The 17,161-nt window shown below is 45.2% G+C and overlaps 1 protein-coding gene and 1 long non-coding RNA gene across 2 annotated transcripts in view; one reads left to right on the top strand and one right to left on the bottom strand.

Moving 5' to 3' along the window:
* The window catches only part of LOC113906863, a 32,459-nt gene extending 31,644 nt beyond the window's left edge, over positions 1 to 815 (top strand). Inside the window, exon 2 of the long non-coding RNA XR_003515004.1 lies at positions 610 to 815. This is a non-coding gene — a long non-coding RNA (uncharacterized LOC113906863). The remainder of the gene's footprint in view (positions 1 to 609) is intronic.
* A 3,151-nt stretch (positions 816 to 3,966) lies between these two features.
* FAM129A (family with sequence similarity 129 member A) overlaps positions 3,967 to 17,161 on the bottom strand; it is a 184,147-nt gene continuing 170,952 nt past the window's right edge. The window contains exons 12-14 of the mRNA XM_027565566.1: positions 15,024 to 15,131; positions 10,921 to 11,032; positions 3,967 to 8,897 (exon numbers count right to left, since the gene is read on the bottom strand). Of these exons, the coding sequence (XP_027421367.1) occupies positions 7,762 to 8,897; positions 10,921 to 11,032; positions 15,024 to 15,131 (1,356 nt within the window). The 3' untranslated portion in view covers positions 3,967 to 7,761. The remainder of the gene's footprint in view (positions 8,898 to 10,920; positions 11,033 to 15,023; positions 15,132 to 17,161) is intronic.

A 17,161-nucleotide genomic window follows, 5' to 3' on the forward strand; every position in this document is an offset into this window, starting at 1 on the left:
CCATGCTGCACAAGAAGAGAAGCCATCACAATGAGAAGCCCGTGCACTGCAATGAAGAGTAGCCCCCACTCCCTGCAACCAGAGAGAGCCCACACGCAGCCACGAAGACCCAGCACAGCCAAAAATAAGTAAATCTTAAAAAAAAAAAAAAAAAACTTTTAAATAAGAGACTCATTTTCCAAACGAATGCAAAAGCCAAAATTCTTTGATAGGTCAAAGTTATAGTTGGGGATGATGGTGTTTTGTTCATCTAGTAGAGAATGGGGCTAAAGCAGGGCACAGACATTGGGGAAGAATGTGAGAGGGGCCAGCGCTGGCTGTGTAAGTGTTTATAGACAGTGTCCTATGGAGACAAGACCATGGTTTTAGAATCAAACAGGAGTCATGTGAATGCTGCTGAGGTAGGTTGATTGCATTGATGCCCCAGCTAATGGCTCCCCTGAACTCAGGCACAATGCGGTGTGTGACTGCAGCAATTCCATCCCTGAATCTCACCCCGCCTTGTGACTGGCTTTGGTCAGTGGAACACGGCAGAAGTGATGTTGCACCGGTTCTGAGCTTTTTGCCTCTTCTCTCTCTCTCCTTTTCTCCTCCTGGCTTCTGCATCAGGAATGAGCCCGCACCAGTCTGCTGAAAGACGGGAGACCACACGGAGCGGAGCCCAGCCGCCCAGCAAGGGACAGGCCACACCAGTGGACAGCCAGCCACCTCCCACACCTGTTGGGGAAGTCAGACAGGATGACATGAGCTGTCTCCCTGGTGCTTGACCCGTAGCCTTCTGAGCAGTAATAAATGCTTCCTATTTTAACCACTGACTTTGGAGTGATTTCAGTTTTGTAGTGATTGCTAAATGATACTCCTGGGTCAACTAGTTACTAGCTGTGTCACCTTCAGAAGTTGCTTCGCTTCTTTGGGCCTCATTTTACTCAATGTGGACAACAGCCTTTCAAGGTGGGGGCTGTTGTTGCCATTTTACAAACAAATTCTTTTAAAGGTTAAGTGGTTAGCCCCAGTTCAGACAATGAGTTGACACCCATACAATTTTCTCATAAAGGAACTCAGAGCAAAGTTCCCAGTCTATAGGTAAACTTGGTGAAGAATTCTGAATCGAGACCTGAAAGGTGGAAAGGCTCATTAATGTTAACAGTATTTCCTTAAACTGAGTAATTGAAAATGTCAGTGGGGAAAAGATAACCCACAAACTGAATGTAATGCTGGCAGGGACTGATTGTTTTATCACTCTATTCCCAGGGTCTGGCAGAGTCTGTGGTATGTTAGTAGACATTGATAAGTATTTTGTGGAAAAAAAAAAAAAAACTCCATGAATGAATCTGGACGTTACATGAAAAACATAATTTATCCTAAACTCTGGATAAAAATTTAAAGTTCAAAACTTGAAGCCTCTAACAGACAGAAATGAAGATACCTTCATTTTCCCCTCACAACATCCCTCTCAAACCAGTGTACAGAAAGAACTGTCCCCCACGTGACTCAGGCAGCAGCACAGAATAGGGTTGGGCAGGGAGCAGGGTGTTGAAGCCCTTAGCTTCAAAATCACCTCAGTGTCTTGTAGACATTTTCCAAAACATAAGCCCCACCTGGTTCCTACCCCAATAATTCCACTTGGAATTGCTAATACAAAGCAAACCCTTCCCGATACATATACATACCCTTCTGTATAGGGACCAGACGGGTAGGGCAGGAAAGGATCTTGATAAAAAATTTCTTCAGAGTATCTGGAGGCAGCTGGATTTTTTTAGAGTTTCATTTGTTTATGTTTTAACTAAGAGGTCCAACTGCTGTTACAAGTTACCACAAATTTAGTGGTCAAAAACAACACACATTTAATATCTTACAGTTGTGGAGGTTAGAACTATAACACAGGTCTCACTGAGCTAGTATCAGTGAGCAGGCAGGTCTGCATTCCTTTCTTGAGGCTCTATGGGAAAATCCATCTCTTTGCCTTTTCCAGTTTCTTGAGGTCGACTCATTCCTTAGATTGTTCCCCTCTCCCATCAAGTAAGTCGTGATTAAATCAATAGAGCCCACTGATTTCTTTCCTTTGTCACAGCTCTGACTGTAACTCCTTCTGATCACAGCTCCCTCTAATGGTTCTGGCTGCTGGATTTTGGATTTTAGTTCATGAAGAAGTCAAAAAGGCAAGACACAAAGGGCAAACTTAATAGGTTCAACAATCAGACCTGCCCTTTCTTGAGCAGAGTCCTCAGTTGTCACTTCTTCTGCCAGAACCCTTCTTCCTCTTCTCACAGAACCACCATTTGCATCTCAGCTTCCCCAACTGGACTGAATTTCCTAAAATCAGGGACCACATCTTCTTCCCTGCTCCCTATCCAACCTCAAGAGGAGGGCTTTCTAGAAGGAAGATGCTGCCCATTAATTCTCAAGCATTTGCTCATGCATCACAGACTCGGGTACCATTCAGGGGTAAATTTCTTGACCTTTTTGCATTGTTAACCTCTTAAGGACCTCAGGAAAACCCAGTGGAGGCTGCTGTCCCCAAAACTAGGAGGTGGCTCATAGTAGCTTGATTTGGAGGCAATTTGGCTCTGACTTGGCCTCCCAGAGGGATGAGTATACAAAAACCCATGACCAAGTCTCATCACTAAAACAGAACTATCTATGTAGACTGAGGGTGGGTAAACTTCCCAGAGTCACAGATTCTTAATACATGCTAAGGGATCACTGACTATTATCTTCACTTGTTTCTTCATCTGTGATTGGGGATATTTATTCAACATTTCTTGAGCACTTGCTATCTTCAGGCACCTATGCTCTGCTAAGCATACAAAGATTAAAGGCAGGATCCCTGCCCCAAGGCACAGGTCAGGTGGACGACTGCAGCAGAGGGAGAGGATGACTAGAAGTAGACAAGTACATTTGGCTGGGAGAGTTCAGCAAAGCATTGTTGGGGGTACGAGCTGGGTGGGGAAACTGGCCTGACTTGTCCTCTCACAGGAACAATGGGAATTGGCTAGATGGGGAAGGGAGGGACAGATATTCTTGACAATGGATATGGCAAAGGATGAGAGATGCTCAAGCTGGAGTGGCTCCAGGCTTGTGAGGAGAGAAGAGCTGTTAGTTGACTCCTCCCGAGACCTCCATCACTTCCATCCTGGACACACCGGATAGACAGACAATCTAAGAAAAAGACATACAAAAGTGGTTTCATGATCCCCCTCACCTCCAATTCCAATCTGATTATTGACCCAAAGTAGAAATTCTGGAGGAGCCACCAGAAGTTTGCTATGGAAGGAGGAGATGGAGGAGGGAAGCTTATGCCACACCAAGTGTCCCCATCACTGCCGGACACGATTTCTCCAACATGCCTCCTCTCTTGCCTGAAGCTGTTGGTGTAAAGTTAAAGCTGAGATCATAGAAAAGTCTTCTGCCAAGTGAAGAAGCAAACACCCATTCTGAGCTCTCCCTGGCTGTGTCCACCCTGAGAATTTGAGTTTTGTGATATGAGATCATGTCCACTGTATATACTTCTGTGTCTTCTACACCCACTAGAGCACCTACATAAAACAGATGCACAATCATTGTTTTTCAGATGAACGAATTTATGGATGAATAAGCAACTGTGGATACTAGTGAGTAAATATTGCTTTGTTTATAATTACAGAAAGAATGGATATATTGCTCAGCGTTGTCCACTGAAAACAAATTTGTTTGAACAGCAATTCAATTACATCAAGAGTAATTGCCTATTATTGTATTATAGACCTAATCCGATTCCCACAGAAATTAGCATATGCATTTTAAAAGCATGATTACAACTGCCATTAAGTGACTTCCCTGTGGATTCCTTCCTGATGGCAGAAAAGTAAAATTCTGTACTACACTGACTCACTTTTCCATCTCTGAGGAGTTCCTCCCAGCTCAAGTATGACATTTGCTTAAAAGATGAAAACAGCCCTATTCCAAATAAATATGACGTCTGGACACTTTTTCAAGGACAAACATTTTATTGCAATATAGGCACTTGGCAGGGTAAATATGTGGTTACAAAGTGGTTTACGTTTATTTGCTTTATATAGTGACCAGAAAAACCAATCCGCAGTGTAGATCTCCTTATTGAGGTTGCAGACTTCAGAAGCAAATTGTAAAACCCACTTGTTTTTGGTAAAGAAGGTACATGTAACTGACTTTTTCACCAAGTGAAACTGTATTATTTATTTTTGTCAGTGATGTCTTTCTCTTCCCCAAATTAAACTTGCTAGGTTAGCATACATCATTTAGCACTTTTTATAAAGAAATAAAATCACTTATTTGAGAGAATCGTGGAACCCTTTGAAATCACTACCTCTAATCTGAAGGTTATGAAACCAGACTTGAGAATCTCTGTAGTAAAATGCAGAAGATGGAGCATGAAGACCCATAGTTCTTCATACTCAGTCTCTTTCTAAAAATTTTGAACAAACTGGAATCTTTTCCTTGTTGTCTCCAAAATGCATTTTTTTTGAAATGAGTTTACTCTGAATAATGCAAGACACTACTGACTCTGCTCTAAGCTGCAAAGGAAAACCTGATAAGCAAATTCGTTTTTAAGGAAAATATCCTTTCTTTGTAAAAGGTCAATAAAACATAACTAGTCATGGAATTTTTGCCAAAAGCCATGTCTTGAGGTTTTATGCATTTCAAAGAAATTTGTCCATAGGAGAGAGCCCCTGAGCAGCTTGCAGAGGCTTTTCCTGCTGCTCACTTAAATCACAATAACCTTGCTCCAACCTGGAAACCACTGAAGCAATCTAGACAAGTCTGTATCAAAAGCAAGAGAAACTCCCAGTAATAGGAAACTATTCCACTCAACATGTGAAAACAAGGAAATTTTAATGCACTTTAATTTCCTGTTCTATCGTCAAATAGAACAGTCACCTGACTTAATCTAGTGGACATGTCTTTTGTGAAATATGTACAGAAAAACTCTGCTTTCTCAGCTCTGTACTTCCTCTTAATCTCTGGTCTCCTCTACCAGCGGATGGGTAGACACTGATGTTCATTCATCCAATGAAGTGACAAGTACTGTCGTTTAGGGTTGGAAAAATCTCTCAGCTTTCCAAGTGGGGCCAGGAGCCCTGAGGTGAGCAAAAGGGAGGAAGCTAGAAGCTTATACATGGGCTTAGCCTGCGCCAGGACCTCCTTGCTTGCAGATCACCATTCTCCCGGAGAAAAGGGCAGTCCTTGGGGAGGCTGGGCACTGCTCCTTTGGCTCTCAGTCTCACTGGGCAGCGCATCAGACCATTTGGCCACTTGCCTTTTGGACTTTGGACTTGATTTAAGGGAAGACTCCCAAGGGCAAAAAGCCCAAGTAAAATATATCTCCTTGCCTGACAGCAAGCCCCAAATAGCCCCAGCACAGCGGTGTGGTTGATGATCAGTTCTCACATTTCCTGAGAAGCCTGACACAAGCAGTTCCTTGTTAGGCACTACGGATATTAAAGTGACTTGAGAAGCCAGGGAGCTATTATTCAAGGCTGTGTGTGCAGGAAGTACACAGGATGACCAAACCCTAGTGTCTGTCCTTGAAGGAAGGGGCCCCTGGAAGAGACAGGAAGTAAACATAATTGCAATATTTTGTGCCAAATGCAAGGATATGAGTGAACACGGGCGCAATAAGGACCAGGGAGGGGAGTGACCTCTGCCTTCCACCCATAATGCTGCTGCTGCTGCTGCTAAGTCACTTCAGTTGTGTCTGACTCTGTGCGACCCCATAGACAGCAGCCCACCAGGCTCTCCCGTCCCTGGGATTCTCCAGGCAAGAACACTGGAGTGGGTTGCCATTTCCTTCTCCAATGCATGAAAGTGAAAAGTGAAAGTGAAGTCGCTCAGTCGTGTCCGACTCTTCACGACCCCATGGACTGCAGCCTACCAGGCTCCTCCGTCCATGGGATTTTCCAGGCAAGAGTACTCGAGTGGGTTGTCATTGCCTTCTCCACCTATAATGAGAGGATCTAAACACACTAAGTGTTAGTCACTCGGTCATGTCGGACTCTTTGCCACCCCATGGACTACAGCTGCCAGGTTCCTCTATCCATGGAATTCTCCAGGCAAGGATACTGGAGTGGGTAGCTATTCCTTTGGCCAGGGGATCTTCTTGACCCAGGGATTGAACCCAGATCTCCTGCATTGCAGACAGATTCTTTACCGTCTGAGCCAAGGGTGAAACAATTCAATATGAGAGTATCCTGATTATTTTTCATCCCCTATGACCCAGAAATCCAAGCAATTCTTCATAGGGAAGTGGAGAGAGAGATATTTTAGTTCCTGGTTAAATGGTCAAACTGTGGACAAATTCTTTAAAAAAAAAAACCTGATATTAACTACTTGTTGATGATAATCAAAATAAGCTCTTAGGACAATGTTGAGATCTAATATTAAAATTTGTAGAAGGAAATTTCAAGATGTAGACCTGGGAGTAAAGCTTTTAGAAAATCATCTGGTATTTTTCTGAAGGACAAGAGAATACATCTTTTTAACCTTTGGCAAGAAAGTTCATTCCACCTTAACACTCACAGGTAAAGATCATGATCCATTCAGAAGATGTATTTCCATCTATTTCCATTAAAGCAGGTTCTGGGAGAAAGGAACAGAGCCATTTCCACCATAGTATCAGTGCCTGGGACATAACAAGACTCAATTTGCTGAACAACTGAGCAAATAATTTCCATTGTTGGTAATATCTTTGGAACTTAATGATCTACAGCTTGATTTCTCTCTTTCTTCCTTTCTCTCTCCCTTTTACTTCCCTCTTTTCTTTCTTCTTTTATTCACTTATTCACTTTATTCCCTCCTGGGAATAAACCAGAACTGTTTCAATGGAAAGAAAGAAAGTTGTCATGTTTTGAAAATCAGTATATATTTTTTTCTTTCAGATTAAATTCCTTTGGATCCTTCCATTTATGCTAGACAAGCACCTAATCTTTCTTTTGTTCTTTTCTGTTACTATACCTAACACAGCATGTGTCATAGAATAGCTGTTCATATAATGTTTAATTGGTTGGCTTTATGCTTGATAATTTAGCTAAGCTCTTTCTCTGCACAGTCTAAGGCTAATTTGGAAGGCTTTCAGCCTTAAACATGCCAAAGAAATTTCCTTGCTTCATCTGATGTTCTCCAAAAAGTGATTAATTAATAAGAATTAGCAAGATGAATTAGTAGGAAATTGATAGCGGCATTAGTAAGAGGCCCAGCCAGCCCCCAGACCACAGCTTTGCTCTGTTTCCGCTCAGCCTTCCTGAGATGTCTCAGGCTGATCGGTCAGGCTCTGTGGGCCGCACACAGCAGGCGGGAGGGGCCGGCGCGCACCATCTCCCTTTCCTGCAGCCGGGCTGCGGACGAACGGTGAGGCTGGATTACAGGATCTATCTTCGCATTCTCACCGAACATGAAGAAGCCTTAAAGTGCATTAGAAGAGAGTGTGCAGGGTGCCCGGCTGTCTCCTCTGCCTTCCCTGCAGCCCCGTCCCACCCTGGGCCCCTCAGCTGCCTCTCACCACCCCCCACCCCCCCACGCCATTACCTTTGTAATTCTTATTCAAATGCTAAAGTCATAATTCATGGGAGGACAGTTCCATTCCACAAAGGCTTGCCTCAGTGTGCAATTCCCTCTAGCTTCATTATACAAATTAAAGAAGTACTTCATGCTTTTTTTTTTTTTTTTTTTGGTAACAACTTGCAGGCATCCCCCCTCCCCCTTTGGGCTGAGTTTGTTCCAAGAAAGACTTTGGCCACTCTGTCCCTTTCACTCCTCTGAAGGGGGCTCTGGGGGGTCTTCTCTCTGTGTATCTAGGGTATCGGTGTTTGCAACGTTCTCCACCACCCACTGACACTCGTGAACGGGGTCAGCCTTCCTCTCCTGGGCATCCTCACTGGTGGCAGGCTGGGCTGTGCTGCAGCTCCCGCCCACCGCCTCTTCTTCCACAGAAACCTGGCTCTCCCTGGGGCTGATGGAGTCAGAACGGAACACGCAAGCTTCTAGGGACACAGCCTCAGCCTCCACAGAGCACACGGGCCCTCCTCCTTCAAGGGTGCCCAGTCCAGAGGCATCCCCTGTGAGCTCACTCTCAGTGAGCTCTCCTGCCTCTCCCGGCTCCTCTGTGGGGTCTGGGCCCCGGGCCCCCTCGCTGAGCCCCCCACAGGTTGGCTGAGCATCTGGAAATTCTCCCAGCTCCACCCCGCTGGCCTCGGCCTTGGGAGTTGGACCATGGGCCTCCCCCTCACCGACTTCACTTTCTTCACAGTTGTCCTGACCCGAAGCAGATGCTTGACTGGCCTCTGTGTCGATTTGGGTTGCTTCCTCTTCTTTTTCAATATCTTGGGGAACAAGGGCCTCCTCATGTGTATCTTTCTCAACCTCAAGCACAGCGGACTCCCCTGTTACTTCGGCGGTCACCGTCAGCAAATTTCTGAGCTCCTTCAAGGAGCCTGCGGCAGACCTGGGCTCTGCGTCTTCCTGGGTGGGTTCTCGGTCCTCAGGAGTCTCTTCCAACTCCGGCTGTGACAAGTGTGTGCCCAGGGCGCCTGCTGTCACCTCTGTAGCCACCAGATTCACAACTGGGCCATCTATACTTGAATCGATGACCTGCCTGTCCCCATCTGGGGGAGGGCTGGACACAGGGAGGGAAAGGCCTTCTTCTCTGGCCAATGGACTAGGGACCTCTGGTTGTTTCATCTCCCCTGCCTCCTGGAACACCTCATTACTCAGGATCTCACTCTCTGAAACTCCGGGGAGAACGGCCGAGGCTCTCCTGGCGGGGCTGGCCTGGTTTGACCCCGCAGGAGTTTTTAGATCAGTGAGGCTGGACACGCTTTCACTGGGCAAGGCCATGTTGTCTTCAAACAAATTGTGTTTCTTCAGGATAGCAGCCTCCTTTATCACTGAGAGATACCAGAAAGCAAAACATAAAGTTAAAACCTTGCCCTGACTAATCTGGAATTTCTGATTTTATCTAGAAGCTAAAATTCCCTCTCAGCTTTTCTAACCGTCTGAATTTCCCAATTTCAAATTCCAGCTTACATCTAACCCTCTTTCAGGAAGCTTTCCCTGATGACCAGAGCCTACAGACTCATTCCAAACCCTGGACCTCTGTAATGTTCACTCATTCATTCCTTCACTCATTCATTTATTCAAACAGCACACTTTTATTGGACATCAACTATGGGACATGCTCTAAGAATCCAAAGATGAATGAATAAAACATGGCCTTAGCTTTCAAAGAGGTCAAATCTACTACCATTGGTATCACCCTCGGAAGGCCCCACCACATCTCAGCCGCTAGTGTGTGCGGCTGCAGTGTGTCTACTTTGACTGACACTCCTTTAGGGCAGGACAGGCCCTTAGTTTCTCTGCTTTTACACTCAGAACAGTCCTGAACGTGTAACGAGTCCTTAGTACTGAGCCTGCAGAGAGAACCTTATGACCTGCAGTGTCCAAACTAAAGGCCTCTGTCCATCCGGCTGAGTCCTAGAGGCCCCGAGAGGAGTAAAATCAATAATAACAACCATTTCCTCCACATCCTCTCCAGAATTTATTGTTTGTAAGTTTTTTTTGATGATGGCCATTCAGGTCAGCGTGAGGTGATACCTCCTTGTAGTTTTGATCTGCAGTTCTCTAATAATTAGCATAATTAACATAGCAATTGAGCATTGCATCTTGTGTTTGTTGGCTGTCTGTACTGGACAGCACAGGGAATTCTACTTAACAGTGCCGTGGAGACTGAATGGGAAGGAACTCTAAAAGGGAGGGAATATGTGTAAATGTACGGCTGATTTATTTTGCTGTACGGTAGGAACTGATGCAACACTGTAAAGCAACCATCCTCCAATAAAAATTAATTTTAAAAAATAACGACAACCAGCAGCTGACGTTTTTGACAATCAGCCTCTCCCTCTGGCTGTGTAGGTTGTACAGTGCCCAACAATCTCACACCCCAGGGGATACCATTCACATCACAGATTTGTGTATTCAGCAGAGTAATTTTCCAGCAGGCTGCAGTAGCATGTCCTGCTCAAACCAAACCAGTATATGGTGACAAGTTTTTGACAGAGAGCAGTCTGCCATCTGGAGGAAGAGAGCTTTTTTCCTAATTCGCCCAAGGGTGCTGTGGTGGACTGGCAGTGGCCTTGACTGAGCCCCTCTTCCTGTGCAGATACTGAGATGACATCTTTGTATTCCTTATCTCATTGGATGAGCTACTTTGACCTGGGGCTTGTGCTTGGCCAGCTTTCTTTGTGGAGACCAGATATGTTTCAAGCCTATAGTTTTAGGGACAGCCCTCTCCTGTGTATTTCTATCGAAGTTTTCCTATCTACACTCCTATCCTGAGCAGGGCCTGATTCCATGGGATACTGTGAGCCAGAGTCCTAATGGGACTCGCCAAGGACGGAGTCACAGCCCAGTGTATTCTGTCTGGCTGAGTGGAGGTGAGGAATGTGCTGAGAGGGCAGAGCAGCTGGGAAGCCCCGCTGCTGAATCACCTGCTCCAGGCTGGGGAGGCGTTGTAAGCCTGTGGCCAAGAAGAGCTCTTTTTCCTTTGTTCTGTCTGGAACAGCCGGAGGAGGCCAGCTGTTCATGAGACACCCTAGGTTAATCTCTCTAACCTCAGTTTTCTCATCTGAAAAATGAAGCTTAAAATTCCCAGTTCACAGAGTTCTTATTTGGATTGAAAGTGAAATAATATCTAACGGGCCAGTGGAGTGTGAGCCAAACCGCAACCGCTCAGCGGAGGTCAGCGGCCCTCGCTTCTTCAGTCCCTCGTCCTCTGTCTCCCCAGCTCTTGGTGTCAATTTCCTCTTCCCTTTTCATTCCTGTGGACAAAACCTAGCTGGCCCTGTGGGGTCCCCATCAGGGGTGCGCCCCTCTATCTAGAGCTTTCTCCAGCACCAGGGAAACCCTCCATACCTTTCAGACTTTCATCTAGGAGGATCTGATGTAAAATCTCCTCGTAGACATTTTCAACATGGATCATATTGGTGTGATCTGCAAAGATGTACTGCTCATATTTCTGAAGCTCCTGGAGAAGGAGAGATAAGAAGATAAAGGGGACAACGCATGAGACACCAGTTTGCAGAGGAGCTCCGGAAAGGACAGCTGTCCCTCTTGTTCCCCCTTGGAGTGTGAAGCATTGGTCACCTGCTTCCTTCCCCCAGACACCATGCCCTGGACTGGGTTCACGCTCTATGCCCTTCGAGGGGGCAGACACCAGAGACCCTGATGTCTCAAGGCCTTGTCAGTGGGTCTGGACGTTTCCTTCTTTTTCTTCTTTCTTAATGCCAACAGTACTTTACTAAGGTGTAAGCTATACCGAGAAAAATGTGCACGTTTTAAAAGTAGAGCTCAACAACTTTAAATATATAAATATACTCAGATAACCATAACCCAGATCAAGGTAAACATTTCCATCACCCCTTTTTCCAGTCTAGACTACTCACCAAGAGATTAAGCTCTGATGTTGTGTCTATCACACTAGATTAGTTTTCCTTGTTATTTAACTTTGTACAAATGGAATCCTGTACTCTTTTTTTGTGTTTGTTTTTGGAGGTTCATCCATGTTGCTGCATGTATCAGTAGTTCATTCTTTTTTTACTGATAAATGGCACTCATTATATGGACAAGCTAAAGCTGTTTATCTATATTCCTACTGCTGGATATTGACTGTTACGAACATAGTTGCTATTGATATTCTTGTGTATGATTTTGTGGATTTAGGGCTTACTTGAGTGTATACCTAGAAGTGAGATTGCTGGGTCCTAGAGCAGATGTCGGAGAAGGCAATGGCACCCCACTCCAGTACTCTTGCCTGGAAAATCCCATGGACGGAGGAGCCTGGTAGGCTGCAGTCCATGGGGTCGCTAAGAGTCGGACACGACTGAAGTGATGCAGCAGCAGCAGCAGCAGCGTAGATGTATGTTTAACTCTTAGGATGCGTCCCGTTCTCAGGTGTGGAGAATCCCTAGTCACAGACTCTCGAGAAACAGTCTCCTCTTCCCCTCCAGCTGGCCCGGAAACTCCGCGATTCTAAGACAATCCAGGCATCACACAAAATCCTTCAACACTTCCTGCTTTCCAAGGGTCTCCACGTGGCTTGCCTTTTATCAGCATGAGGTCAAGGAAGGGATCAAAATGAGCCAAGTCATATCCGTGTGATTAACTCCATAACGCTTACCCCTGACAGTGCAGGATGGAGGCCCCTGACCCCTGGTTCTTACAGAGCCAGGGTCTTAGCAGTGGGATTCGATGGCTTTTGCCTGGAGGGAGGAGATTTACAGCAGGCCATCAGAAGCCACCTCATTCAGACTCTCAGAGCCAGGACAGGGGGGTCTGTAGCCCAGGACCGGATCCCAGTGGGTAATAATGGGACCCCTTTCTGCCCACCCTAGGGAAAGCCACAGGATTAAAGAGACATGAGCTTCCGTGACCCTGAGAGGGTCTATGAGATAAGACTGACACACGGTAAGAGCCACACGGGCAGAGCGCAGCTCAGGGACTGCACACTGCCCTGGCCTGGCTGCGGGGCCCTGGGCAAGCCAGCTCACGGCTCTGTGCCTCTCTCTTCTTCTGCAAAACGAGGTTTGTGTCTTTCATCTCCCCACGTGATCTTCCACTCCTTCCTTCCCTCAGGACTGGGAGAAAACATGGCTCTGGGAAGTCCTCTCCATCCGCGTAGGCAGAGCTGGGCACCCTCTTCCGAACTCGGTCACCTCTCTTCCCCACAAAGTTCCTGCCATGCTCATCGCAAAGTGCGCTCTGTGCCTGTCTGCTGTCTCTAGGCTGTGAAGCCCAGGACAAAACAGGGACGCTGGCTGGACATGTGCCTGGATCATGCTTATACATGTTCGCTGAATAAATAGCAGGCCTTTGAACTTTCAACCAGCTAAGTAATTGTGTGGAAAAGAATCATTCCGAGGGGCACTTATCCTGTTGTGATGTGCACAACTTTACAAAACAGGTTTTCTATATTGAATTGACTGAATCGTGACACATATTAATTTCCTGGATCTGTTAAATCGGAATTAAAAAAAAAAATCTCCCCAGGCAATTCTAACGTGCAGCCTGGGTTAAGTACCGCAGATCTTAGAACCAAGGGACATACACTCGAGTAAACTAAAGAATCTTTGCCTGAAGCAAATGCTCCCCTAGTTCACCCTCTCTGTAAATCCAGATGTTTTTTACATTTCTTGGTACTGGTACACTATTTCTCATTACTGAAAATGCCAGGCCTCAATTTCTCTCCAAACCGGTCTCTCTTGATTAAAAATCACAAGCGCCTCTTAGAGATTTGGTATAACTCTGCAGATGGCTGGAGAGAGAGGAGCATACAGGAAGAGGGTTTTTTTTAACCCTTCTCCTCTCTTGGGAGGACGTGGCTCCAAGGCCCCCACATTGCTTTTGGGATTGGAAAATAAAAATACCCTACACAGAACATCTGCATGCAGACATGGCCAAGGTGGACCGAGTCATCCTTTGAATGGCTGGACTTTTCCAGCCATAAGATGGAAAATCATATAGGCAAGAGACAATCATATAGGCAGGTTCTTTACTGCCCTGACTTGATCAAACCTTTTCTATGAAAGAAATTTACCCTCAGAAATAAGTGCCAGGTACTTGGTATGCCTCTGGCTTTCTGAAGAAAAACAGTATGTACAGAATATAAAAATGATCAAGGAAATTTTTCCAATAAAATAACTCATGCAATGGACTTTAATGTTCCAATGTTTGGAGACTCTCTAAGCCACAAAAAAGGCCTTTTTAAATTCTAAAAAGCTCTTTAGTATTTGTGCCAAGAGGGAGCCAGCCTTGCAAAGGTCCCAGCTTGCAGAACATGAAGCAGCAGAAAAAGTAGTAGTAAATACCATTTATTGAGCACATCCCATGTTATCAAATGAGTGTGAGCTGAGTTCAAACTCTGGTGGATTCCAGCTCTGTGACTTTGGTCCCATTACTTAACCCCTCAGGTGCAATGAGGACATAAACGGTACCTGCTCACAGGGTTGTCATGAGGATCAACAAGACAGTCCATACAAAGTGCTGAGCACGTGGCAAGCACTCATCGAATGGTCACTGTGTCACCCTGGGCTTCTCAGTCTTAAGAAGGATACTGCAAAGTATTATTACCTCCATTTTCTAGATGAAATCTAGGCCAAGAGAGAGGAAAAAGCTCTTGCCCAAAGCCCCAGAGCTGATATGTGGAAGAGCCGGGACTTGAACCCAGGTCTTGACCTGGCCTCCTTAGTTGGCTCACTTGTGACCCTGCACTGAAGATGTGACCTAGTCACACCTTCACAAGCATGGCTGTCACTAGCTGCCTAGTGTTCACAGAAGCTTTCGATGGTTTTAGTTTCATTGACTTCGGTAAGCAAATATTACTGAAATTACAAATATCCTTCTGAAATTGTGTGACTTAAGGTCTTTTCCTGGATGGAGTGGTCAAGTTTCAGAGGCTGTGTTGGGCCTGTGGTGGGTGGGTGGGGGTGAGGGGTGTCACACCATAATGAGGAACAATCTGTAGGCACTCTATTATAACCCTTAACTTGGTTCAAACTCAGATCATTACCCTTTGAGATTCTGTCTTGTCCAAGGGTTGGCAAATCCAGACAGCTGCTTGCCTTTGTAAATAAAGTTTTATTGGAACACAGACTGCACATCTGTTTATGGGTCATCAGAAATGGCAACCCAGTCCAGTGTTCTTGCCTGGAGAATCCCAGGGACGGGGAGCCTGGTGGGCTGCCCTCTATGGGGTTGCACAGAGTCGGACACGACTGAAGCGACTTAGCAGCAGCAGCAGCAGCATGGCTGCATTTGTGCTATCACGGCAGAACTGTGTGATTGCAACAGAAATAATATGGCCGTGAAGCCTAAAATACCTGCCACCTGACCACTTACAGGAAAAGTGTGTTGACCCCCTCCCTGGTCATCTACTGCTTGTAAGTGCATCATGGCCAAAAAAAATTTACTTGAACTTCAAAGGCAACAAAAGCAGGTTCTGGAGTAACCCATCTCCTTACTGGTTTGCACACGGATGCCAGTGCCTTCTGCAGGGTGGGAAGTGTGATTTGAACCAACGCCTCTTGAAATATCCTCTTCCGGATGGTGCTGCTGTCATAATCATATTGCTGTCGGTACAGAGATAGAAATGTATGCTAAATACAACGTTACAACCTGTTAACTTTTGCGTAAACAAAAAACTCAGCAACTCACTTCGTCTCCCTTCCCACCCCCACCCTCCCATCCTAATTACTGAGGACTCTAGTGGTGTTCAAAGGTTTCAGAGATCTTTCTATGCAGTTCTCTCACATTGCAGGTAGAGCTTATGACTGATAATGACCCATCTCCGCCTCCCCTATTACAGATACGAAAACTGAGGTAAGATCAAAGCAGAGCATTATTATAAAGTTGAAGACAAAACTAGGGGATGGGTTAAAACTTCATCACCCCTGTCTTGGGTTGGTGCATGGGAGCCATGATCATCTCCTTCCTTCACTCTACATCCTGAAAGCGGGATTGGTAGGTTGTAATGATTTCTGCCAAAGAAGAGAGTGGCTCACAGCTACATTAGCACTGTGGTATGTTCAACAAAGAAGTTCAGTATCTAGAATAGGAAAGAGGATGTCCTATTGACACATGGAACAGCCAAGTCTAGGGACCCGGGTTTGATTTTAAAGGGGGTTCAGGGAGAGGGTACAGACAAACTGAGCATAGCCACAGGGATGTGTGCAGAATGGTCAGGCCACACAAAGGATGGTTACAGAGATTTATGCCAGAGACAACTTGGGGTAAAATCATAGTGTATTCAAACAACCAAAGACTACCATGTGGAAGAAGGGCATGAGAAAAGAGTGTAGAACTAGAATTCTCAGTGGTGAGAATTATGACTTAGCATTGGGAAGTATGTTCTTGTAGTTTAAAGTGCCCAGAGAAGAGATGGACTTTCCTGAGAGGTAAAAATTGTGTTGCCGTGGGAGGGGACATTGACCTTGATACTATCTTTTCTTTCTCAATGGCAAGTTCATTATTTTGTGTGTTACCATGGCAATTATTGCTTTTAATCTCACTGATTTGGTTGCCAGAGTTTCCTACTGCCTGTGAGGTATTAAGATCAGGTCTGAAATTCAGGGGCCACCTCCTAGGCTCTGTGAAACTTTGATCTTCTGTTCCAAAGCTCTGCTTAGGGAAAGTAGGTCATAAAAAATTAGTGGACTAAGTTTAGGGATAGTTTTAGCTCAAAGCTCAAGTAGCCTGTTAAGCTTACGTAAGTCAAGTTCTTGTGAGGATCAAATGAAACAGGATAAGTTTTTCTAAAAAGCTTAAAGATATGCCCTATATACATGCAAGCTCCTATTATTACAACTATTTTGAGATACACTGATGCACAAAGCACATTTAAAACAATTTCACACAGCAGCTGTCCTTTCCTTGAAGTAGTTCCTTTGCCATGAGGTTTTTCTTTTATAATTTTTTTTATTTTATTTTTTTAACTTTAAAATATTGTATTGGTTTTGCCATATATCAACATGATTCCGCCACAGGTATACACGTGTTCCCCATCCTGAATCCTCCTCCCTCCCCGTACCATCTCTCTGGGTCGTCCCAGTGCACCAGCCCCAAGCATCCAGTATCGTGCATCGAACCTGGACTGGCGACTCATTTCATATATGATATTATACATGTTTCAATGCCATTCTCCCAAATCATCCCACCTTCTCCCTCTCCCACAGAGTCTACAAGACTGTTCTATACATCAGTGTCTCTTTTGCTGTCTTGTATACAGGGTTATTGTTACCATCTTTCTCAATTCCATATATATGCATTAGGGTTAGCCATGAGGTTTTGATTTTTCTAAAAACTGTTAATTTAAATGGGTTTTACTGTATTGCAAACTCGGAAGAAAGAGAGTGTGTGTTTTATATTTTCATATTCCATGCAATACCTATCACCATTCTTTGCTTATAGGGGACAGTCAATATCAAGTCTAATTGCTATGTAAGTAAGCCTAAGACATGTCACTTCTGGCTGGTGAATGATGCGAGGACCTGTGGTCCCTAAACTAGCCACTAGATGGCAGAATAGGCACGACAGTCGAAGGGGAACTGCCGCGAGATGATCGTCACTTGTTACCAGGGAGAAAAGACCAGGCACTGTTTTT

Source organism: Bos indicus x Bos taurus, chromosome 16 (assembly GCF_003369695.1).
Source record: "Bos indicus x Bos taurus breed Angus x Brahman F1 hybrid chromosome 16, Bos_hybrid_MaternalHap_v2.0, whole genome shotgun sequence".
Lineage (NCBI taxonomy): Eukaryota > Metazoa > Chordata > Mammalia > Artiodactyla > Bovidae > Bos > Bos indicus x Bos taurus.